Genomic DNA, 26,243 nt, shown 5'->3' on the forward strand with positions numbered 1-26,243 from the left:
CCATTTATACTTTTTTGTACTTTGGTATGATATCCAGTATGTTTTTTACAGCACATTTCAATTTGGACTAGCCCCACTTCAAGTGTTCAAAAGGCTACATGTCACTATGGGCTACTGTATTGAACAGGGAAGGTCCTGAACCTTGCTACTCTTAGTGTAGTCCACAAATTAGAAGCACAAGCATCTTCTGGAAACTTGTTAGAAATGTTGAATCTCGGGCCCCACGTCAGATCTACTGAATCAGAATCTACATTTTAACAAGATTCCCAGGTGATTTGCATGCACAATAAAGCTTAAGAAGCATTGGTCTAAGGCAAGTCATTGGTCTCAGGTTCCTCATGTCAAATCGAGGTGATAATCCTGACTTTGCAGGACTATTGTGACAATTCTTGGTTTACTTCATAGACTTAATAGTTGGGATTTTAATAAACATTAACTATTATTTAGGAAGGTAATGTAAGAGTAGGCTCTAGAGTTGGATGAAAATGAGTATAAATTTGGGTTTTGTCACTTACAAGTTCTGTGATCTTAACCAACTCATTTGAGGCTGAGTTTTTTCTTTATTGAGGTGTTTTTTTTCCCTCATAACAAGTGCCCTCCTTAATACCCATCACCCATCTAGCCTGTCTCTCACCCACCTCCCTCCATCAACTCTCAGTATATTCTCTATTGTTAAGAGTCTCTTGTGGTTTGTTTCCCACTCTTCTCTCCCCTAACCTTCCCATATGTTCATCTGTTTTGTTTCTTAAATTCCACATATGAGTGAAATCATAGGGTATTTGTCTTTCTCTGACTGATTTCCCTTAGCATAATACACTTTAGGTCCATCCATATTGTTGCAAGTGGCAAGATTTCATTCTTTTTGATGGCCAAATAATATTCCACTGTGTGTGTGTATACACATATATATATGCACACACATATATATGCATGTATATACACACATATATATACATACACATATATATACATATATACACATATATATATACCACATCTTTATCCATTTACACACACACACATATATATATATATATATATATATATATATATATATATATATATATATAATATATATACACACCACATCATATATACCACATCTTCTTTATCCATTCATCAGTCAACAGACATTTGGGCTCTCTCCATAGTTTCGCTATGATGCTGACTTTTCCAAACTCTAAAGTGGGGCTAGTACCTATCTTCCATTGTTGCTGTGAGGACAGGGTGTGGCACATAGGCATTCAGTAATGGAAGGAAGACACACACACACACACACACACACACCCTCTTGGCTGGGTCACCCTGTAGTAACAAATCATGCTAAGCCGCCTTGTTAATTCACTTGGCCTCCTATCTGAAATCAAAGTGGTGTTTCCTGTAGCTCCAGTCTACATTTCACAAGCAGAACTTAAGGACAGCAAAAACGTTTATTTGAAAAAATTACTATGTATTGAAAATATACATTAGAAATTATTACATACTTCCATAGCATTCCCCTCCCCCACCACAAAAGTAGAAATATCCACTTGCTATGCTAATGCCATAGGTAAAGTCAAACAAAAAGGAAAACACCATCAGCCCCCTTTCCTCATACATAAGAGTAGGGGGAAAGAGGTCAACTCCTATCTACCAATCAGTAGGAATTTAACAAGTCCCAGTCTTCCACAGCAAGACACACGTATTTCTGCTTTGAAGACTGTGAAGAGTTGCTCTGTTCCTTCTCTGGCTCTTCAAAAGCTCTCTTCTTGCTCTTCTTTGACTCCTGGCTTGAGACAGCTTCGCGCTTCAATAGTGGCCCATGGCAGTCTGGGGCTTTCTCTTTATAGAACTGGAGTTTCTCAGAAGAGTTCATGTGGGTATCTGCCAGGGCACACTTCACAGGGGCTTCTGTTCGAGCCCGCTTGCCATCTGTGAGGGTGACAGAGGGAGGGGCAACGAGTTGACTATGCTGGTGTGCTAATGCCTGCCCAAGTCCAGAGAGATGATCCAAGGAAAACGACAAAGGCCTTAACAGGCAGAGGTCTGGATTAATTTTATTCTCTTCTGAATGCCCTACAGAGGAACAGTGGCATGTGCACTGGCACAGGGTGGAGGCGTGTACTCATGTGGGAGTATGACAGATTTGGATTCAAATCCCAGCTCTGCCACTTCTGGATAAGTGGCCTTGGGCAAGCGGCTTCTCGGAGATTCAATTTTCTCAGCTTTGTAAGGATATAAATCCTATTTTATGAGGGTGATGTGGAGATAAATGAAGCAACATATAAAGTGTTCAGCTCAATGTTCGGCACAGAGTAAAAGCTCAAAAAATGTTACCTATTATTCTTCAAAATCTGGACTCTGTCTTCTAAAAAAGAGCCAAATTTGTGGCACACTCTAGCAAATGATACCACCTTATTCTATAGTTTTTGGTATGCCCTGAATTCTTATTTTGCTACCTTTATTTTTCCTTCATTTTGATTTCATCCCTTAACTCTTTTAAAAAATTATGATAAAATATACTTAACCTCAATTTACCACTTTTATAATTTTTGAGTGTATAGTTCTGTGGCATTACATACATTCATTTGTTGTGCAAACATCACCATCTTTCTTCAAAACTTTATCATCTTGCAAAATGAAATGATATACCTATTAAACAATAACTCCCTATTTCCCTCCCCGCCAGTCCCTGACAACCACTACTCTATTTTCTGTTTCTCTAAACTTGACTGTTTTGGGAACCTCTTATAAGAGGAATCATATAACCTGTTTCTTTCTGACTGGCTTATTTCAGTTGGCATGATCTCTTCAAATTCCATCCATGTTATGTCAAAACTTCTTTCTGTCTTAATGCTAATATTCTATTATATGGAAATACTACATGTTATTTATCCATTCATCCTTCTTTTCTTTTTTTTTTAAAGATTTTATTTTGGGGGCGCCTGGGTGGCTCAGTCCGTTGAGCATCCGACTTCAGCTCAGGTCACGCACGATCTTGCGGTTTGTGAGTTCAGGTCCCACACTGGGCTCCGTGCTAACAGCTCAGAACCTGGAGCCTGCTTCAAATTCTGTCTCCCCCCTCTCTGCCCCTCCCCACTCATGCTCTGTCTCTCTCTCTCTCTTAAAAATAAACATTAAAAAAAATAAAAAATAAATAAAGATTTCATTTTTAAGTAATCTCTACACCTAACATGGGGCTCAAACTCACAACCCAGGGATCAAGAGTCACATGCTCCACCGACTGAGCCAGCCAGGTACCCTTATCCATTCCACCTTTTGATGGATACCTGTGTTGCTTCTATCTTTTGGTTACACTTAATTCCTTTTTTAATGTTCTGTGCTCCATCCACTTTTGTGCTGCTGCAAATCTTTTTTGAAACAAAATGGGATATTCACACAAACACACACACGTACATTTAATAAACTACTTTCCTGGTGTAGGTGCTTGAGGCTAAGTGTGAACTTATGCTGTAGCGTGTTGAGACAATACAAGTTTTGATGATCTCCTTAAGTCAGTACCATCATAATTACTTTTCCCACTGGGTTAAGATGGGCTAACTGCTTTAAGGGTGCAAATAACCTAAGGGCAAAAACTCCAAAGAAAAGGAAATTTCTTACAGAAGTGTTGAGCTGCTGTTCGAGGCTCCCCGGTTTCTCGTGGCTTCACAGCTTCTGAAGTCACACGCTCCCATTGCAGAACAATCTAAAATGCATTTGGAAAGATTTGAATCCGAACAAAATCTCAAGTTTTCCTTGTTTCCTCTAGCTCCCTTTCCAGAAACACAAATCCCTGTGGTAATCTTACTTCAGATGACAGGTGGTAAGAATAACCAAGTCAAGCCTGGATTTTCTGTTTTAACACATAAGGTGATCAGAATACAAACATGTTGGATATCTGTGTTTCCATGACTCAGGAAAAATCTATGAAGCTGATTCCCTATTTTCATCTCTATTGCAAGCTAGAAAAAAGTGCCTATTCTCAAATTAAGTAATAAAATGTAAAACCTTAGTCATAATACTTTTCACACGTTCCTAGACTCACTTCCATGCCTTAAATATACCAAATACAATTCAAACTCTTGTACGTAAAATGCCCATGTTTCCATATTCTCATCTTTCATGATCAGTTTCCGTTTTTTAAATCTGTTACAAATATATTTTTATTATAAACTACTACAAATTCTTTTGGAAACTTGGCTGAATATAAAATATACATAAACAAAGTAAGCGATTGTTTCACATACACCACAAGTAACAAGAACTTTTAATTTAATAGTAGTCATTACAGTATGCAATGCAACGATCCTAAAGAAAGTCGAAGAAAACATTTCAGGACCCAGAGGCAGGAGAGCACGAGAGTGTAAGAATACAGACCCAGAGTTAGTGCCTCCACTTACTAGCCAGGGTACCCTCAGCAAGTGATTTGATTCTTTGGTGAGTATATACCACACCAGGCTCTTGGGAAGATTAAATGAGGGGTTTAGCAGTGTCTGGCACGCAGGAAGCACTCAGTGAATACCAGGTATCATCCCTTCCAGGATAACTTCCTGATTGTGGAAAACGGGTCAGATCCAAGAGAACGCCAGGATAAACCAAACCTGGTGACTCAGTGGGCAATCAGGAAAATAGTGCTTCCGCTAACACTAGTAAGAATATCAAGAGGAAGAGCTGCTGGGGGAAAGGGAAGAGGAAAATGAGCTTGGTTCCGGACACATTAAATCTGGGGTGCACGGTAGAGATTTATGGACAATATTTAGGAACGGGTCTGAAGTCTGATGTGTCAGAGAAGGTAAAATCTTCCCTGCAGGGACAGTTAAGGTGCTAAGATCAGTTAACATCACCAGGAGAGTGAGAGAAAACAGAGGAAGGGAGGAGGAAGTGAGGAATCAGCAAGAGCTAGAGGGAGAAGCGAGCAGGAGTCAGGAGAAAGGCCAGGAGAGGAAGGCATAAGGCACGTATGTTTATACCAGTACTGCAGAAAAGTGAGCAAGGTGGAGAATGAGATCACACGCCACCGTCAAGAAACACCCACCGCAGAGCAGCGGAGACCAGACACCTAGATTACAAGGGAGTAAGAGCTGAGTGGGCAATGAGGAGGGGGGCAAGATCGCAGAAACCAATTCATGGCTGCATTGGGGGGGATGAAGAACATGTTAGAAAAAAGGTAACTCATGTTTATACACAGAAAGAAAGCGGCCAACAAAGCATGAGACTGAAAACTGAAGGGTGGGGCAGCAGAGGAAAAGAACTGTTAGTGACCTATACCAGAGAAATGTGGAGATCTCAGGGACTGTAACTGAAAAACAAACACTGACATGCTTATCCCTAGAATAAAGTGGCACACTTGACCCCTTGGATAGGAGGGAAGTAGCATATGGTTGAAGAAATGGAAAAATTCTGAGACATTGATAGGGCAGTATGGGGACTCCTGTTAGCGGCCATCATTTTTCTGTGTCACCTGGGGAGAACGAGGCAGGAGACTGGAGTCAGCCTGAAACATTTCAGTGGGGATCAGCCAGAGATGGGTAAAATGCTGCGGCCACGCTTTAGGGGCCTGCTCAGGGGGATGTGGCCTGAAGCCGCGTGTATGAAGGAGCCCCATCAACTTAAAAGCACGCCTCTCTTTGCTGACCTTTGCTTTATTACGTTTAGCAGATACTGTTTTTTATGAACTAGAGATCTGTGGCAATCCTGTGTAAAGCGAGTCTATTTGCATCATTTTTCCAACAGCATCTGTTCACTACATGTCTCTGGTGTTACATTTTGGTAATGCTTGTAACACCTCAAGTTTTTTCATTGTTATTACATTTGTTATGGTCATTAGTGACAATGACTTGCTGAAAGCTCAAGTGACAATGGCTAGCATGTCTCAGCAATAAAATATTTTTTTTTTTTTTTTTTTTTTTTTTTTTATTTATTTTTGGGACAGAGAGAGACAAAGCATGAACGGGGCAGGGGCAGAGAGAGAGGGAGACACAGAATCGGAAACAGGCTCCAGGCTCCGAGCCATCAGCCCAGAGCCTGATGCGGGGCTCGAACTCACGGACCGCGAGATCGTGACCTGGCTGAAGTCGGACGCTTAACCGACTGCGCCACCCAGGCGCCCCTAAAATATTTTTAATTAATGTAACGTACTTTACTTTTTTAGATATAATGCTGTCACACACTTAACAGACTACAGTATAAACAGAAATCTTATATGCACTGGGAAACCAAAAAATTCATTTGACTTGCTTTATTGCAAGATTTGCTTTATTACAATATTCGCTTCATTGAGGTGATGTGAACCAAACCCACAATATCTCCATGGTACACCTGTACTTCAGGCCAGGATGCTAGGTATTTTACTTCATCCTCACTAAGCTATTTAAGAGAGGTCCTGGTTTCTGCATTTTACAGATGAAGAAACAGCAAATCCAAGTTGTCTAAGTCATGTAGCTATTGGGCTGTCCAGCCAGGATCCCAAACTCCTGTCTCTTTGACTCCATAGCCTATGCTCACTCCACCATATCATGTGCTACCAAACTTCATTAAACCTTTGTTTGACTATCCCACATCTGTCCCAAGTCCACTGGATACATATAGGATTCATTCAGTGCTACAAATCTTCTGGCAATGCACTGTTGTGATTATTTTAGCATAACGTTTTCTGGACAAATGTCAAAGTGCTCCTAAAATACTGACTCACCCCTTCTTGATTACTTACAGGGAGGTGATGTTACAATTAGGCAGTTGGATAGGTCCACCATCATGCGTTATAGTGGAGCCAAGGAGGAATTCAGAACCAAACATTTTGGTGGGTCCTCTAGGCCTCCACCAAGAAATATTAAAGTGTGTGAGGAAGAAAGGCACGAGCTACAGGCAAGCTGCCGTCTACTGGTGCTCTACTACTCGGTTACCTTCTGACTTCCTATTTAGGTCTATACTTTACCAAGTTGAGGAAGACCACCAAGAAGACATGAGAGAATCGAAGCCAAGAAGTTGAAAATGGGAGGGTTTGCTTAGTGAGAGGACAGAAAAAGGTATGTCCTCACTAAGACTCTAAGAGTTAAGAAATTGGTCCAAACTAAGGAGAAGAATCAGATTTGAATCCTAAACAGTGTAACTTATTCTCTTTTCAGCATTTATCTACATGCTAAGGGAATTTGTCCTAAAGTTAGGTCATATTGCTTTTTTGCATAGCAAGCCAGAATATGCTTTTTTCTGAGTTGTTTATAACATGGCATTTTCTCCCAGGGTGAATAAGGATGAGACACAAGCTAGTGACCAGAGCAAGAGATTTAAGGATCAGCATCTAACACCTTGCTTTAAGTAGCTGGGTCAGTTAAAGGCCATCAGTGTCTCCGATTTGACATGAAGACGGCCATTCATTCAGACTACCAAGAGGATTAATGTTTGTTCCAAGTGTTGACTGAAGCACTTGGACTTCTCACTGTGGGAGAGAAAAAGCTGCAGTACCTGGTCAGCCCAGCCCTCTGTCTTGCAGTTACTGTGATCAAATTCCTTCAAAGGCACTTTGGAGTGGACAAGGCCTATGTGAGTCTGGAGCTTGTGTTTGATGGCTTTGATGTCCTATGAGGGAAAGAATAAGAATGCACACACATCTGGTCAATTCGTGCTTACTTTCAGTAGGAAACAAGTACTATCATAAATACCAGTTCTTTTGAAACACCAATTAGCAGGAGCCAAAAATATCTAATTGTCAGTCTGGAGAAATAAGAGAAGGGAGCAAATGTCTTACCTTGAGCCCTGTCCCAGAAATATCTAAACAGTTTAGTTTTCTAAAAGAGAAGAGGTATCCAATGCCCGCATCTGTGATCTCAGGATTACCTAGATGCCAGAAACATAGGTTGTATTACAATATACAGTATAACTAATGCTAAAATCCAACAACAAACTCAGAAAAAATGCCAAACAATAAAATATAAAGTACTGAGTGGGCAAACTTTGCAGAGAAAACCAATGTAAGGATCTTATCTTTATCCTGTCTGTAATATGGAAAAGCCATACTAGATGACCCTTAAGATCCTTTATAGCTCTAACTTTCTAGGAGCTGGGGATTAGCAGAAAAATAAACGGGGGCACCTGGGTGGCTCAGTCAGTTAAGTGTCCGACTTAGGCTCAGGTCATGATCTCACCGGCTGTGGGCTCGAGCCCCGCATCAGGCTCTGTGTTGACAGCTGAGAGCCTGGAGCCTGCTTCGGATTCCGTGTCTCCCTCTCTCTCTGGCCCTCCCCATCTCGCACACGCACTCTCTCTTTTTCTCAAAAATAAACAAACATTAAAAAAAAATTAACCAGGAAGTTATCCCAAAGGGTTTAATTTGGAGCTTTATGAAAGCAGCATACACGAACATGTATTAAAATGGTTTATCAGACTTTGTGCATGGTTATTTCACCTCCAAAGTTAGATTTATTTTAAAAATATATGTATTTTTAAGCTTTGAACCTTTCTTTTTTCTTTTAATGTTTTTATTTTTTGTTTTAAAAAGCGAGAGCACACACGCACACATAAGCATGAGCAGGGGAGGGGCAGAGAGAAACAGGGACAGAGGACCCCAAACAGGCTCTATGCTGACAGCAGTAGGCCCGATGTGGGGCTTGAACTCATGAACCTTGAGATCATGATCTGAGCTGAAGTCCAACGCTTAACCAACTGAGCCACACAAGTGTCCCTTTAAAAAGATTTTCAAAGGTATTTAGACATAGGACAACCACTACTAACTTGCACTGTTTACAGAAGCCTTTCTCACATATTACCTTCTCAACTCAGACAGTACTACTTGAATCCTCAAGGCCATAAACACAATGCCTGGCACATTCTAGATGCTCAAAAAATATTTGCTGAATAAATATGCTTTCCTGGGAGGGAGACTGGACATTCACTATTGTTTTTGTTCTACAGAAGCTAAGGCTCAGGAGGTTAAATAACTTGCTCAAGGGTACACAGCCGCTAAAAATACAGCAGAGCAAGGACTGTCCTCTGATCTTAAACCCCTGTTCCTTTTATTCTTTTGACACCATACCAACCTGCTATATATTCAATGGATGCTCAACTAAATTGTAAATGATCTCTACCAACTTTCTACCACTGAAATCAATATCTGGTTAATCCTGAGAAAGTTATCACAACTGTGAATTCATCCAGATTGTCATCAGACAAATACTGATTAAAAAAAGACCTAGGTCACGATCTCGCGGTCCGTGAGTTCGAGCCCCGCGTCGGGCTCTGTGCTGACAGCTCGGAGCCTGGAGCCTGTTTCCGATTCTGTGTCTCCCTCTCTCTCTGCCCCTCCCCTGTTCATGCTCTGTCTCTCTCTGTCCCAAAAATAAATAAAAAACGTTGAAAAAAAAAATTAAAAAAAAAAAAAAAAAGACCTAGGTGACAGACACCATGGATCAGCAACTCAAAGAGAGAGGAGCCACATGTCCTTTATATGTGTCATGAATATGATGAAAGGCTGTTCTGTCTGTACACAGTAAGTGACCCAGATGAATGTGGAAAGGCTTTTCCTATTCTTTTTTTCAGGACTGCTTTGGCTATTCGGGGTCTTCTGTAGTTCTATATAAATTTTAGGATTGTTTGCTCTAGCTCTGCGAAAGGTGTTTCCTATCCTAAAGACGTGGCAGCGTACAGGAAAGGTATATAGTCAGGAGTCAAGAGCCTCTGGCTTTAGTTCTGCTCTGCCACTAACTTCCTATGGCAGCTAGGAAGGGTCACCTCCCCTTAATCTTACCATCTCTAAATTGATGGGGAAAAACTAGGTGATTTCTAAGGCCATTCTTCCAACGTTAAATACTATAATTGCTAATAAAACTTACAAGATAAGTCTAATAATGTTAGATTTTCAAGGCCTCTTTTCATCACTCGAACTGGTGCTGTCATTTTCCGCACCCCGGCATCAGATAAACAATTATCCTTCAGGTGGAGTTGAGTTACACTAGGGAAACAAAGTCCATACATAAATCACTTAAACAGAGTTTGAGAAAGTCCACATATATAAATTTCACCTAAATACCTAAAATACAAAATATCCTCCACATCCTGTTATTTCACACCCATTGCGTTTAACAGCTAAAAATCTTTTGTTGCTATTTACTGACGGTTAACTTAGGGATCAAAGTGTCAATGTAGTACTAACCTCAGATGGCAGAGGACACTAATAGTATATGGTCAAATGAGGTAAACAGGGACTTCATGAAGGAAATAAATATACCCTGTTTAACACAAAAGCTGCATTCATGACAAATCCTAAGTGAAAACCAAAAACACTCTATGTCAGGAAAGTCTATTAAAGAATTTCTATGAGAATTCATTTTGCAAAGCAAATAATCCTCTAATTTTAACTAGTTTTATGAATCCAGATTTTCAGATTGGATTTTAGGTATACCCATAACCCAATCCATCCAGCTAACCTGAAATTGTGTATTAATTTGCTCCACTGTCCCCCACACAAGAAATCTGAAACTTTACTAACCCCACACAAAAATACCTTTGTATGGGGCACTGTGTAGTGTTGCTGTCTGAGGCAGGCCCCAGGAAGCTGGTTAGACTTAACTTTGTAATGCTGTTATCCTTCTGGATGTTTATGAAACCACAAAAAACCCATCTGGCCTCCTTTCTGCTGGCCAGACTAACGGGATCAGTTGGTCTATTTGTGAATGTGTATAAACTGGGTGATTTTTTAAGATTATGGTTCTTGAAAAGGATTAGGCAGTGTTTAGTAGTTTACGTTTTAAGTAGTTTATAGTTCAATGATAGTTAAAGTAAAAGAAAATGATTGTAGATACCTGTATAACTATCTCATGCTAGAATAACCTATGACTGGACAAATTGAGAGCAAAATTATTTTCACCTCTGGCAGTTTCCTATACTACATGTTGAAATAAAGGTTATTTATAAAAGGAACCAGCTAACTTACTTTCCTAAGACCTGTCCAATCTATATTGCTTATGCTCAATTAAAGGAGATTGAAAATGTTTTAGAAAAGAGCAAAAATTAGCAAATAAACACAGGATTAGGAAATAACCGGCATTCTTCAAGATGATCCCATTGGAACATTCTTTAAAAAAATAAAACAATTCATCTACAAGTAGTGGCAGGTCAATACCTAGACAGGGCCTCATTGGTGAGATGTTCTAGAAGTTCATGCTCATCTCCAAGCTTGCAACAGGAAAGATCCAGGCAGGTCAGCTCCCGGAAAGACTTAATCTCCTCAAGTTTTTCTGAAATCACCAGGTATCTGTGGGGCATGGAGGGCAATCAACAACTTTTTCTTTTTAAAACGTTACCATTTATGGTTTTGTCAAACAGTCAACATTCTATCAGGACAAGGTACTATGTAATAAGCCGACTTCACCAACTACTATATAGGCACAGGTTGAGTTTTTAAATTAGTAAATGTCTTCAAAGTCTTTTTACATGATGGTGGGATAAAATCTTTAAATAAAAACGTACGAGCAAAGGCAAGACACAAGAGAAAATATCTGCTTTTTCAGAAGACAGACCTTGGTGTTGGTGTTGGGCCCTATGGGAGGATTTCCAAACTTTAGGATACTCAAAAACTTAATCATTCATTTTTTTGAAGTTGCCTTTTACCTTATGCTCAGGATCTACTGGTTTGAAAACTGGAATATGACCTGGAACTCTGGGTTCCAATCTCTGCACGTCCCCAAGAATATACCACGAGATATTTGGCAGATCACATTTTCTCTCTTCTATTCAAACACATGCTTCAGTAGCTGCTCACTCCACTGTGCCTATTAACTTTACTCCAAAAGTACGTGCAGCATGATAGACTCCAAAGACTCAGTCTAATTGAGATGGTTAAGACAAGTCTGTGAGCACAAACAATTTAATTACACTGGAGCACCTTGCCAAACGATTATCAGGAAGCATCAGGCAGGCCTCTGGAGAGGAAAAGAAGATCAAAAGGGCATTTCACAGCCCAGGCTAGGGCCTCCACCCTGCTTTCTAGTTGTTCATCTATTTCAGATGATGTCAGTGAGAAAAAATCAAAAAGGGATTAGGTGTGACAGGAAACAGAGGAGAGGATCCTAAAAGAACAGGGAAACTAACTTGTAGCAAGAGACTGCCTTTCTCATCCATTCTCCCCATGGGTGTCTAAAGTTTCGATTGCAAAATGGTATGCTAGGATCAGTGGAGTTACACTTAATAGTGCTCACTTCTCTTTTCTGTCAATAGGATCACAATTACCAAAAACAAGATGGAATAATCTGAGGCAAGAGGGGAGTTATATCTCTTTTCTTCTTATTTCCAATCAAAATAAGATGTGCTGAAGCTGATCACTGGCCTGACGGCTAAGTACAGATGGCCTGGGGCAGTGATACCCTCTCTAAGCTGCCTGGTGACAGAGCTCAGCTGGGTACACAATTGAGCCTTATTTACTCAGACATATTTTAATTGCACTGTAAATAAAGCTGCTGTTTTCCATCTTCCAATCACAGAGTTGAAGTGGGTTAATGGGGATTTGGGGGATTAATGGCAATCAGAGAAAGGAAAACACACATCCTTTGATCAATTAACCAAAATATTTTCAGTAATTCTGAAACAAGGGTTATCTGCAAAGGACCTAACAATGTATACTTTGATTAACAAACATTACAAAATCAAGGCTGAGAAACCAACATACAAAGCCACAGACACTACTAGATGCTTATCTAGGACATGACAAAGCTCTAGGGTCTTGCTCAACACTGGTCTTCCAATTTGCCCCATAGAGTTCAGAATGGTGTAATGGAGAAGCAACATAAAGAACACAGGCTTATTTTTGTGTCAGATACACCTGAATTTGGATTTTAACAACCCTAATTACTTGTGTGACTACAGAAAGTTACTTAACCTCTCTGATCCTCAATTTCTCCAGCTAGAAAATGGGGTAAAGGATTACTTCTTTTAAGAATTACTAAGAAAATTAGAAACAATATTCCAAAAACACATGACATCTTATAGAACTTCATTCAATGGTAGCTATTTTTTTATTTGAGGCAGAGGGAAAGCGCACATGCGAGTGTGAGCAGAGGAAGGAGCAAAGAGAGAGAGAGAGAGAGAGAGAGACAGATAGGGAGAATCCCAAGCAGGCTCTGTACTGTTAAGCACAGAGCCCAATGTGAGGCTTGATCTCGCAAACTGTGAGATCATGACCTGAGTCGAAATCAAGAGTCAGACACTTAACCCAATGAGCCACCTAGGAGCCCCAGGATGATATTTTAAGAAAACATACTTGCCTCCCTGTGACCACCAGTGGGTTTAAAAATCACTGGGCTTTCGGTGCACCTGGGTGTCTCAAGTCGGTTAAGCATCTGACCCTTGATTTTGGCTCAGGTCATGATCTCACAGTTTGTGGGATCGAGCCCTGTGGTGGGCTCTTGGCTGACGGCAAAGTCAGCTTGGGATTCTCTCTCTCTCTCTCTCTCTCTCTCTCTCTCTGCCCCTCCCCTGTTCATGCTTGCACGTGTGTGCGCACACTCTCTCCTTCTCAAAATAAATAAACTTTAAAAAACCCAAACCACTGGGTTTTCAACACAAGGAAGTAATAGTTTTATACGGTTGGGACCCAGCTGCAAAGACACTGGCTTCTCCTTCCGACAAGCAGCTTTGTGACCTACCCCAAGACAGCAAATGACTGAACATCCCCAATCATCTTATTTTCAATAATTTTCTCAGTCTCTTTCTCTTTGACTTGAACTCTTTTGTGCTGGTAAAACCTTTCCTGCAGCAGCATCAGCCCTGGATTGTAAATGCAAACCCAAATCTCTTGTCCATTTCCTATTTTTCCTTTGGGGATTCTAAAGTAGAAGGGAAGTTTGGAACCATAATTGAAAATCTTACTCTTGTATCTGAATAAGACAACAAAGTTGAGAATTGTTGCACTAAAACATGAATCAAAAATCATGTTAAAAATGTTTCTATTTTTCTGACTATAAAAGTAATACAAGTTCCTTGTAGAAAAAATTAAGAAAATCTGAAAAATTATAAAGAAAATTATAATGGTACATAGACATCACAAATGGATAAAAAGTATTTTTGTCATCATAAGAAATACCTTAGCTATAATGGTAGATTGGGGAAAAACAGAAAACAAGTTATAGAGTATATTTCCAAGTGTGTATTTGAAAATGATCACCACATATAGTGGCCTTATGAATTTCTTAAAATTATAGCTTTATGTATTTCCCAAATATGCACTACCTTTATAAAATAATTTTAAGATACGGTATGTATCATCCATTTATTTTTCATTGTTCTAATTTTTCTACAATGAACATAAATAACTTGGAACAAAACATGAAGGAGTAAAATGTATTTTAAATATATGAGCTACAATGAAATATTGCTTAGGCTTTTTCATTTAGGCAAGGTAATTCTTTTTTCTTCTGGCAGAGGCCCCAGGTTTGGTCGTGACTGACCACAGCACAGAGACAGAGCTTTTAGAATGTGCCTGCTCTGTTCCTAAGTCCACGGTTCTGCTCTCATCGGCATGTGTTTATGCCTTGTCTTTTTATAGTACAATGTTAGGACTGGGGTGAAACCATTAATTCTGTGAGCCAATTAAATAAAGATTGCTTCTTTTTTGTTTTTGTAAGCATATGAGTTTAGCTTATGCTTTCTGGTATGACTTTCTTCTCTTATATGCTCTTCTTAGCCTTGTTTTAACACTCATATTGACAGTGCATCTTAACAGTAAGCTACCTTTCACATTTTCCAATCACAAGAAAAGTTCACACAGTGGCACACTAATTTTGTAAATCTACAGGTGTTGATGGCTAATGATTTTCGAAATATGTAAAGAAAGCAAAGTGTGTAACAGTGTAAGCAGTATGCTGCCACTTGTATAACAAAGGGGAGAGTTATAGATGTGTGTACATGTGCGAGATATCTCTGGAATGATGTAAAACTGTGAATAGTAGTTGCTTCTGGAAAGATAGAAGATAAAATGGGAGATTGTTTCACTTTATATCTTTTTGTGTTTGTGTTTGAATTTTCCATGCACGTTTTTAAAGTTTTTTTCTTACTAAAAAATGCTCATTTTACATGATGGAATAAAAACTTTAAATAAATCAATAAAAGCATGGGGCGCCTGGGTGGCTCAGTTGGTTGAGTGTCTGACTTCGGCTCAGGTCATGATCTCACAGTCCGTGGGTTCGAGCCCTGCATCAGGCTCTGTGCTGACAGCTCAGAGCCTGAAGCGTGCTTTGGATTCTGTGTCTCCCTCTCTCTCTGCCCCTCCCCCATTTGCTCTCTCTCCCTCAAAAATAAAACTGTAAAAAAATTAAAAAAAAAATCAATCAATAAAAGCATATGAGCAAAGGCAAGTCACAAGGGTTGCTGTTGGGACCTGTGAAAATGAGTCATGGGAAGCCTCACTAAAATGAAGAGGGGAGTTTTCAGCAGGGGGAGCTCTTAAGCCCTATCACTAGGAATCAACAGTGGACCCAACAGAAAGAGCGAGCCTTGACCTTAAATGGACTTGACCTTTCACGCAAACCCTATTCTACTACTCCCAGCCAGTAAAGAAACTGTTTTCCTCATCACGCCCCCCCCCCCGCACCCCCCGCCCCGGCAATAGCTTTACCAATGAAAAGTCACCACACTTTGAACTCCTAGCTTGCTCCAATGACTTTTAGTTCCAAACAACCTTCCCACCTTCCTTTTCTCCTTAAAAGAGTATGCCTTGGGATACCTGGGTGGCTCAGTTCATTGAGCTTCTGATTCTTTTTTTTTTTTTAATTTTTTTTTTCAACGTTTTTTATTTATTTTTGGGACAGAGAGAGACAGAGCATGAACGGGGGAGGGGCAGAGAGAGAGGGAGACACAGAATCGGAAACAGGCTCCAGGCTCCGAGCCATCAGCCCAGAGCCTGACGCGGGGCTCGAACTCACGGACCGCGAGATCGTGACCTGGCTGAAGTCGGCCGCTTAACCGACTGCGCCACCCAGGCGCCCCAAGCTTCTGATTCTTGATTTCAGCTCAGGTCATGATCTCATGGTTTGTGAGTTCAAGCCCTGCATCAAGCTCTGCACTGACAGCGTGGAGCCTGCTTGGGATTTTCTCTCTCTGCCCCTCCCCTGCTCACTGTCTGTCTGTCTCTCTCTTTTTCAAAATAAATAAGTTAATTAAAAAAAAAAAAAAAGTATGCCTCTCCTTTGTTCCCTTGGACTTGCCTGTGGTTTTGCCATAGCTTGTTTGTCCCAGGTTGCAATTCTCTTTTATTCCTGAATAAACCCATCTTCTGCTGATAAAATAACTGGTAGTTTCTATTTTTAAGGTGAACAGATCTTATGTGCAAATTCCCAAACTTTAGGATACTCAAAATTTTAATCACTATTTTAAAGTTCCTTTTTATCTAATGTTCAATATCTAGAGGTCTGAGAACTGGAACAGAGCCCAGAACTCTGGTTCCTAATCTTCACATCCCCAAGAGCATACCAAGAGATATTTGGCAGATCACATTCTTTGTCTTTTCTGTTTTCTCACACTAGAAAAGTTGGGGGGGGGGGGGGAGTTGGTAGATGAGTTATTTTTTTACTGAATGGAAGAGTGGTAGCAGTCAAGTAGTGGCAAAGAGATTTCAAAATAAAGCTAAGGGTTTTCTGGTGGGGGTAGGGAGCGAGAAAGAGTGATTTTTCTCAAAATGGTCTGCCACTTTGTATTTGGAAGTTTTAAATTGAACTGCTATTTGATGGGGGAAGCCCCCAAGCCCACAAAGCCTGAGCACTAGACAGAATTAACACACCCAATAAAATACTCGATATCCCAATCGGAACACCCACCTGTTTCGCAAACACAGGGAGCAAAGCACCAGACTTCCATAGGCCTCAGTGAATTTCTGTAAAGCCCTCAGCCCTGCACCTGGCTCTGTGAATTTCTGTCTGGCTTCTGCAGCAGAGAACAGCTTTTCAGCAATCTGCTCAGGAAAGCCAATAAGGGAATCAATATGATCAACATTGTCGGAGATAAAGCCCAGGACGAGGCTGAAGAGAGATTTGGCAGAGTACCGAAGATTCCCCTCCCGGGTATATGTAAAGATGAAATGATCAGTCTTCTCTTTCTGTGCAGTATCATCTTCCCTGTTCATGCAAAGCTCCACAGAGAAGCCTTTGGGAAACAGTCTGAAAGGCCTTGGCTTCTGCAGGCTACTCTTGACACCATCCAAGGCCAGATTGACCATGTGTAGCTGACCGTTTTCTCGTACATAGATAGGTCCTGGGTCCAGGTGGTTTTCTGAGTTGAGGTAGTAAGACATTGCCTTGGTTGCAACTGTAAAAGCAAAGCACAAAGGAAGCAATCCAATTAAAATGCCATTTGTAACATGTAATTTCATCTTGCTGTGCCCAGAGCTTTATAAGCCTACCAGGAAGGCCCTTTGGTTGGTTGGGGAAACAAAGCTTACCAGTTCCCTGTGAACTCTGGCAATGAAGGCTGCCTCTATTGCCTCTACCTGGAATGCCGTTTCTTACTTTCCCCCTTTTCTTTGTACCTGGTGCACTCCCATTCATCTTTCAAAAGCCAGCTCAAATCTTATTTCTAAAATTCACCCTGAGGAAGTTACAGAAGCATGCAGAGTCACTTCCAAGGAAAGTCATAGCAGCTCAGTTGGTAATAGCAAAACAACTGGAAACAACCTAAATGTCCAACAGGGGTGTTATTAAATAAGTTATGACACATCTGCACCATGGAACATATGCAGTCATTAAAATCCTAAATTTTTTTACTGATTTGAAAGTTACAAACAGTACATAAGAAATTTACTATTTCTGTTTTTAAAAATATATTTATGCACAGAACAAAGACCAGCAACTAATAATTCCCTTGCTACCTTGGCAGCTTCCACATCTTTGTTGACTCAGTGTTCCACTACTGATTTATTTCTGGGCCTGTGTTCTACTGGTTTGAGCTTCTTGAGGAGAGGGACTGTGTTTAATTCATCCAGACTCCCTAACATAGTGCTCTGGCATATAACAGTCCCTGAGCAGATATTTGTGGAACTAAAGTTTACTCATTTGCTAAGCCTTACATAGACCACGAGCAATACGGTTTTTTGGATCTACAAAGAAAGACCTCCATCACAAGAGCTAAAAAGAAAGCTATTCTACTCCTTGGAAACATCATTATCTCTTAAGGTTCTATTAGACACTTTTGAGCTAAGGCAAAATACCAAAAACAGTGGGCATTTATGCAATCCTATGGGTGACATTTTGTGCTCAAGCATCAAGTGGAATATGTTTTCCTGAGACACTGTGAGACTTCAAAAATACATGAGAAATTGCTATGTTAAATGAAAGTGTTTGATTATCATTTCCACAGCAACTTAGAAAAAAATTTATATATGTCAAATAGCTGCCATTATCTTTAAATGACTCTCTCCGCACCTAGGTGGCTCAGTTGGTTAGGCTAAGTGACTTTTGATTTTGCCCCAGGTCATGATCCCAGGGTCATGGGATCAAGCCCCGCATCCCGCTCTGCAATGAGCATGGAGCCTGCTTAGGATTCTCGCTCTCCCTCTAAAATAAATAAAAGACTCTGGCTTTTAAAGTGAGCTAACCCAGCTTCTTCTGCATCCGTGCAGGGCTGGGATGTAGCTCTGATGCCACGTAAAAGCCAACAAGCCAGTGATCAAAAATGCTGAGTCTCTGGAGATCAAACAGTGATCCTGCTTGTGGGCATCAGTGCAACCCATGTTTCTCTGGAGGATAATTACGTGTATAAAAGCACATCAGAAAGAAGGGCCCTGCCTAGCCTGACAGCCTCACCTTTTCCTGCCCATCTTCTTATGCCCTACCTTCAGCCACGCCACACTATAAGTAAGTTGGCTGTGCTCTCTTATCCCAATGGTCTTTGCCCATTCTGCTCTCTTTGGTTGGAACATCCTTCTTTGCTTTTCTGACCTAGTTAAGCCTTACTCTCATTACCGAGCTCAACCACCATCCCTCTCCTGGGAAATCTTCACTAACCCCTGCACCAGCGCATGCCTGTCTGATTTTCCCAGAGGGCCAGTGTCTCCTTCTCTATATATAGCATGTAGCACTGTGTACTATGTCTGTTCACTTGCTAATGTTCTCAGAGCTATGAGCTCTTTGAAGGCAAGACACTTAATGGATTCGTCTCTTTTTCCCAGGCCCAACACAGGGCCTAGTACCGAGTAAGCCCTCAACAGATACTTGCTGGACTGAATGAAAGGAAGGGTGAGACCTCAAAGGGACAGACTTAGTGCTCTGAGCTGCAGGGCCTGATGATACTGTTGCTAGGAGCCAGCTCCTCTTCTAGGCAACAGCTGCAGGCTCCTCCCCGACTTGCCAGACCCTTCTGCAGGTGGAAGAAGCAAAGCAGATGATGGGAGTATATTGCTACTGGTACTACCAGGGGGAAAAAAAATCTAAAACCCAGAAAAAAAAATTCCTGTCATAGTGCCAGCTCTTCTAACCCATACTCTTGCCAGTATTCAGTGCCTGCTGCTAAGGAAGTGCCTCTCTTATTCTAAGCTCTTCATCCAGTAGAGATAAGTGTCTGGCCCCTTCAACCTCACAGACTTTAATCTTGAGCATGAGGAGACAAAGCAGAGCCCCTCAGTCTCTATCCCTGGATTTGGACATTTAGAGCCCTACTCTACCTGTGGATCAGAAATTTGCCACCAGGCATGGCCCTAAAAAAGAATGACTTGACTGTAATATGAGAAAGGCAAATTCAATGGAAGATAACATATTATAATGAATCAGCACACTATAAGCTCCCTGACAATGAAACAGGGTGTGCGCATCCATATTACCCCTAACTCTCACCCCAACAGCGTGTTCCACAAACTTTGGAGTCCAATGGACAAATGGATGAATGACTACTTTGGGTAAAAATCAGAAAAGTCTGATTCCATCCAGCAGAGGGCACAAGCAACTTGGGATCAGAGTAAGGATGCTAACCCAGGCTGCCCCAAATCCTGGCAGCTTCTCTTTGCATCAATCACTTTCAAAAAAGGCATAGTTCTGGTTATATTTTACCTCTAAAGTACTCATCAAATGCTAGTTATCTTTCTAAATGATGAAAGAAAAACCCAGTATTTCCCTAAAAGTAAACCTACATTATCTGTCCAGAAGCCCCAAGGCTCCTCTGCTCTTCAATTGAAGGTACTTGAGTAACTAACCTTGGTTCAGGAAATCCAGGTAACCTTTGCTTTCTACTACTAACTTTGTGCATCTCACATTCTCCCAATAAGAAGCTTCCGGAGAGTTTGTGAGGTACTATAGAATGAGCTAAGAATTAATGTTTAAACCTTTCAAGGTTAAGAACCATAAAGACAAGAGTATTCCACATAAAGCTTCTGTACTTGGTTTTACTTATGCCTGGCCATTATACACGGTGGTCTATTATAAATGGGCCCTCAGGCAACAGGGCCTGTGCTATACCATGGCAAAAATCCCACACAAACTGGAAAATTAAAATAACTAGTATCTGTAAGAATGTCTAGTTGAGATCTGTATTAACTATATTTTACATTAAATCAACAGAATGACAAGGTATTCTGATGGTCTCCCAGCTGGTCTCCAGAGAGGCAGTTTTGTAAACCATACAACCTCATAGAAAAATATCATGGGGAGCATGGGTGGCTTAGTTGATTAAGTGTCTGACTTTTATTTCAGCTCAGGTCATGATCTCACGGTTCATGAGTTCGAGGCCCATGTTGGGCTCTGTGCTGGCAGCACGGAGTCCACTTGAGATTCTGTCTCTCTCCCTCTCTCTCTCTGCCCCTTCGCTGCTCACTCATCCTCTTTCAAAATAAACTTTAGAAAAAGAAAATATTACAACAGTGTTCTATTCAGTCACCACAAATGAGCCAAAGTTATCACAAAACGTATCATTTCATCAAATGAAAAAAATGTAACCTTACTACATTAAGAACTCAGTTCTTTATAGCCTCTAAATAAGAGGCAAAAAAACCCAAAAATAACTCATAACTAAACATGGCAACGTTTTACAACCTGCAACCAGTTTACCAAGCAAAAAGCAGGACCATCCCACGCAAATGGACTGGAGGGAAGGAATCGGAGACAGAAGTCACAGGATTAAAAATGTGAGCTGAGTCTATGGCTCTCTAATTTGAAGTAAACACTTTCCTTAATTTTAGTAGGTAAAGTAACAATCCCCTAAGAATAAATCATACTGATGATGATGATACTGGGTGTGATAGCTACCATTTATTAAGCACCGACCGGATGTCAAGAACCGTGCTAGGTACTCTATTAAGTGATCTCATGTAGCCCTTGACAATCCTTTGAGATCAGGATTGCCACTTAACAGGTAAAGAGGCCCAGAGAAGTAAAGTAACTTACTTAAGGCACAGAGCTAGTAAATGGCAGAGCCAGAATTCAATCTCAAGGCTGTATTACTCCAAAGCTCAAGCTCTTTCAACTGCATGATGCTGTCTCTCAAGAATAAAAATATGACATCAGCCTTAAGGATTAAAAAAAGATGTTAAAAATTAATCTCACCCACCTGTTTGATCCTTCTGGTGTTCACTGGCTTAAGCTTGGGTGGGGGGTGGGCAGAGAGGAGATCAAAAAAAAAAAAAAAAAAAGTGGACATCTGAAGAAAGAGTTGGTAGGAACAGGGCCAGGACAGAGCTACACTGAGGCCTCCCTTCCTCCCTCTGCCAGGGCAGAAATTACCCACATCCACACACCAGGAAAACATCTGTCAACCCATGGCCTTCATCCCAAGGCTGCAGACACCCTTGGTTTATTTGAAAATGCAGTATTCTTGAGAAAATTTCCACACCAAAATTTGAACAGAAACTAGTTTCAAACCACCAATAACCAACTAACAGCCTTACCTGCATTGTTCTGTGTCACCACCATTATTCAATTTTTAACTCCTCGCATTCCCACCGCCCCCCCCCAGCACTTTCCTACCTGCCTTTTCACCCCTACCCTTTCCTTTCACACCACACCCAGCTCCCTACTTCCCTCCAGGAGCAGGCCAATCTCTTCCACATCCTGACACTCTTACAGTTCTTCTACCTGCCAACTCTAGAGCTATTCACACACAACCCAGTCTCTACACCCCAAATCCTCATCTCACTCCTTTCATCCACTCCCAGCATCCCTGCCCTGACTTCTCACATCTCAGGCCCTTCCAGTCCTTCCATGGCCCCTGTGAAATAAGGTTCTCGGTCCCAAACACCTTATTCCACTTCCACCTGCCTCTCCTTCCTTCCCCACACTGTTCCACCCCCATCGATTCCCCTGTCCTTTGCCAAGTATTCTTCCCTTCCTCCCACTGTCTGGGATTCCCTCTCCTAGGACGACAATCTCTCCATCCCTTTTCTTGTCTTCTGTCGATAACCTTCAAAATCCCCTTCCTTCACGCCTCACAACGCCCAACTTCATAATCCACAGCCCCAACTTTTCTCCCCTACCCCCAAGACCCCACCCCTTCTATTCCAATCCTGATCCTTTCCTTCTTACAACCCTCAAATCCCACTTCGTTTTCCCCTTCCCCAGTACCACAATTCTCCACCCCTCCCTCAATTCCCACGCATGCCCCTCCCCGAGCCCGCCCAAAGTGACCCAGGTCCTTTCTCCCACCTTGCCCCCAACTGCCCTACCACGGCACCCCGACCCCACCCGTAAACCCATCTCCGATACCCCTATCTCCTCATCCTCACACCTCTCACCCAAACCACACCCCAACCCCGTCCCTCCGGGTCTACCCCTCCCCCAGTCCGCCCCTCCCTCACACCCCGCCCCCGCCCCCACTCGCAGCCCCGGGCTGCGTGAGCGGCCCAGCCCGCGGCCGCCACCTACCTGTGCCCCTGCCCGGGGCTGCGAGCGGCAGCTTCTAGGTGGCGGCTCCCTCCTCCCGCAGCGCGGCTGATGGGGGAAGCGGCTCGGCGCCCCGGGCACAAAGCTAGGGAGGGTGGGACCGAGAGAGGTTGGGAGGAGGGAGGGGGCTAGGGGCGACCTGGCGCTGTGGGACCGCGGGACTGGCGGGGGCGGGGGAGAAGGCTGGGCTGGGAAGACGCGCGTGCGCGGAACCCGGCATGAGGGGCGGGGCCGGGCTGGAGGCGGGGCCGGGCCCCGGGCTGGAGACCTGAGGGCGGAGGGCTCGGATCCGGGAAAGGTGGAGATTGCGCATGCGTGTTCGCGTAAGGGCGGGGCCCCTGGGTCCTACAAAGCCCCTGGGATTAATATGAGGTGGGGGGAGGGTAGGCGGCGCGGGCTCGGCCGCTGCTTTGAGGAAAGGCCCTAGGGTGGGGCTGCGTAGTTTAGCCGCGAAGTTAAGGAGAACTCGGAGGCGGGGCCTGCGGGAGAGGTGGGGCAAAGAACCCGGAGTCGAGGTGGGAGCGCGGCTGAGAACCGGGACGGATTTCGCGGGGCGGGGCCTGTGGGTGGGGTGGAGCGAAGAGCTCGAGTAGAGAAGTGCGCGCTCCCGGGAACTCTTTGGAGGCCTGGAGTAGGGGGCGGGGCTAGGGGTCGGGGCGCGCTGCGGCGCGGCGGGGCGGGGCGGGACGGAAAGGAGGTTCCGGAGCCTGGACTGTCCGCCCGCCTGGAGCTAACGGGAGCGCAGGCGAGCGGGGCGGCGGGGCGGTGGGGATGGTTGGGCCGGCACCTGGGTGGGTGGGATCCTGGCTGGACGGAGGCGGACAGAGCGGGGAGCTGGTGGAGAGGCGAGCGAGAGTGGGGAGGATTGCGAGGAGACGCGCGGCGAGGCGGTGGAAGGAGGGAGGGCGCTGAGAGGCGGCCCGAGTGGGGACATGGATGGAGGAAGTCTGACGCAGACACCAGTGGCATTCCACGAACTTTTTTGAGCCCTGAAATGATGTTTTCACTCTCAAAAGTGAAAAACAATTGCAAATCGAAATTAATAAGTCTACCAAAATAACCTCTCAACTGGTACATAAGCCATATATTATGCATCACGATGTGGGTTCATTTAATACATTTTATACAATTTGGAGTGGGGCGATCAAGTCTGAGTGTTTAGGACCCTCGGAGGTCCTGAAATGGCCTTGAACTGAGAAGGGTTTGGGATGGAAGCGAGGAGGTAGTGTCAGAGCTGATTTGCCTTTCTTGGTGTCAATGCCTTTGACACCAAGCCGAAGGCATTGGCCCCTGGGAGTACCAAGTCAGGGATACTGCGAAATTGACTCCTCTAGGTTTTCAGAAAGGGACCAGAAATGTCATGTGAACTGGAGATTAAAGGGTGGCTAAGTCGCCCTGGGTTTAGAGTACAGGATAAGACATCAGGGAAGTCCAGGGTCAGGGACCTTAAAAGGTGCAGAGGATGGTACCTCAGAGTGCACCCCCTTTAGTAAACTGAGGCCCTAAGGGAATACCTGATTGAGAGTAAGGTATCCCAGGGTGGGGTTTAGGCTACATCGCAAACCTGCATCTTGTAATTGTGGAAGCAACATATGTACGGAGTTGTCTGGTGGGTTTCTTTGGGGCTAGTTTGCCTCTTTGTTATTAACCACAACAAAGGAACCTTAAAGAGAACTCAACTTCTGCCATTAAATAATTACATCCAACACAGGAAATGGGAAGGATATTGACGGACATAAGGAGGTATGAAGTGAGTTTTGTGTTAAAGTACATGTTGGCTTCCCTCAGACAACTTAGATGATAATGTGAGGCAAGAAAAAACGTTTAGCGTATATCCTTTCCTTATTCATATACTACACATCAATGCTAGATACTTTTCCCTAAAACATAACTTTTTTAAAGCATATTCTCTGCTTAAGACTCCAACCCCCACATTTCCACCCCCAAATATATTACCATAAGGTTTTTCCACTTCTTTACTATTCACATTTTGGGCTAGATAATTATTTGTTGTGGGGGACTGTCCTGTGCACGGTGGGATATTTAGAAGCATCACAAAATGCCCACTAGGTGCCCATAGTAGCGCACGCGCGCGCGCACACACACGCACACACCAAGTTATGACAGCAAAACTCTTTAAAAATTGTTGGGGCACCTGGGTGGCTCAGTCGGTTAAGGCAACTTGACTTTTGATTTCAGCTCAGGTCATGATCTCGCGTCATGACATCAAGCCCCACAGGGCTCTGCACTGGGTGTGAAGCCTACCTAAGATTCTCTGACCCTCCCCTGCTCTGGCATGAGTGTGTTCTCTCTCAAAAAAAAAAAAAAAGGAAAAAAATTGTCATATGTTCCTGGGGGACAAAATCTCCCCAGTCCTATTGAGAACCATAGGATAGAGCCCATTGACTTTAACCTGGCTTTTAAGATTCTTCATTATCTGTTCTCAGTCTGTCTTTCCCAGAACGTGATCCAGTCTAAAAGAACCACCAATGCAGGAATCCTTTCTTTAGTTTCCTCCATAAATTATCTACTTGTCTGGGACATTTCAAGGATGGAAAAGACTTAAAACCTTTACTTTGCCAGTAAGTTCTTTTATCTGTGATGTCTTTCTTCCTGTTTAAAATTTGTATTTGTTGAGTCCAGTTCTCCCTCTTGGAGTTGTAAAAGAAAAATTCTAATCCTTTTTTCGTTTTTGAACACTTGTGATATTAATCGCATTTTTCTCTTTTGAAACATTTCAGCTCCTAATTCTTTCAACTTTCTCCATGTGATAATTCATAGATCATCATGAACTTTTTGTTTTCCTCTGACAATATGAAGTCTGACAATGTCCTACTTAAAATATACTACCCAGAACTGAACACAATTCTGGATGTAGCTCACATTATTACACATAACATAGTATAATATTTGTTGCCTGTTTGTCCATCTTCCTTGACTCTGAGCTTGAAGGCAAGAACCAAGGCTTAGTCACCATCTTTGTCTTAGGTTGTAGTCATCTTTGCATTACTAGCAAGCACAATGCCTGGTCCTTTAGTTAGTATTCACAAATTTTGATGGATATAGTTCCTCCTTACCTCTACTGCTATAATCTAAGATAGTACTCCTCTACCTTTGGGGGGTGGATATGTACACTCTTGCCCTATACTGTGACTTTGTAGTGAACCAAACCTATACATTTTACATATCTAGATCAGTGGTCAGCAAACCACCCTTCTTCTGTAAAGGGCTGGATAATAATTATTTTCACCTTTATGAGCCTTTGGATCTCTATGACAGTCACTGTAACACAAAAGTAGCCACAGACAGTGTATACATGGATGACCATGACAAGATATTATTTTAATTTTAAAAAGTAATTTAAAATAAAAAACATTCTCAGCTGATAGGCCATACAAAAGCAGATGGCAGGCTAGATTTGGCTCAGAG

General features: G+C 42.5%; 2 protein-coding genes across 11 annotated transcripts in view; one reads left to right on the forward strand and one right to left on the reverse strand.

The window, feature by feature from the left end:
• Positions 1 to 1,411: 1,411 nt before the first annotated feature.
• LRRC42 (leucine rich repeat containing 42) lies at positions 1,412 to 23,001 on the reverse strand. Of its 2 annotated transcripts, none has more exons than XM_058695860.1 (8): positions 22,797 to 23,001; positions 16,776 to 17,262; positions 11,093 to 11,224; positions 9,804 to 9,922; positions 7,724 to 7,812; positions 7,441 to 7,554; positions 3,601 to 3,685; positions 1,412 to 1,911 (listed from the first exon to the last, which is right to left on the reverse strand). In XM_058695860.1, exons 2-8 carry the CDS (start codon positions 17,246 to 17,248, stop codon positions 1,637 to 1,639), a joined length of 1,287 nt encoding a protein of 428 aa, XP_058551843.1. In that variant the 5' UTR covers positions 17,249 to 17,262; positions 22,797 to 23,001; the 3' UTR covers positions 1,412 to 1,636. The 2 variants fall into 2 exon arrangements, with proteins under 2 accessions (XP_058551843.1, XP_058551837.1); XM_058695854.1 differs by lacking the exon at positions 22,797 to 23,001 and adding an exon at positions 17,396 to 17,573.
• A 33-nt stretch (positions 23,002 to 23,034) lies between these two features.
• IFT25 (intraflagellar transport 25) overlaps positions 23,035 to 26,243 on the forward strand; it is a 44,171-nt gene continuing 40,962 nt past the window's right edge. For 2 of the 9 annotated variants that reach the window (XM_058696008.1, XM_058696004.1), the window contains exons 1-2: positions 23,118 to 23,137; positions 25,262 to 25,396. The gene's annotated coding sequence lies outside the window, so the exon portion shown is untranslated. Of the gene's footprint in view, positions 23,138 to 23,203; positions 23,305 to 23,491; positions 23,560 to 24,075; positions 24,558 to 25,261; positions 25,397 to 26,243 lie in introns of those variants that run through there. The other 7 variants (XR_009251980.1, XR_009251986.1, XM_058696006.1 and 4 more) reach the window with 6 other exon arrangements.

The sequence above is a fragment of the Neofelis nebulosa genome, chromosome 2 (genome assembly GCF_028018385.1).
Source record: "Neofelis nebulosa isolate mNeoNeb1 chromosome 2, mNeoNeb1.pri, whole genome shotgun sequence".
NCBI lineage: Eukaryota > Metazoa > Chordata > Mammalia > Carnivora > Felidae > Neofelis > Neofelis nebulosa.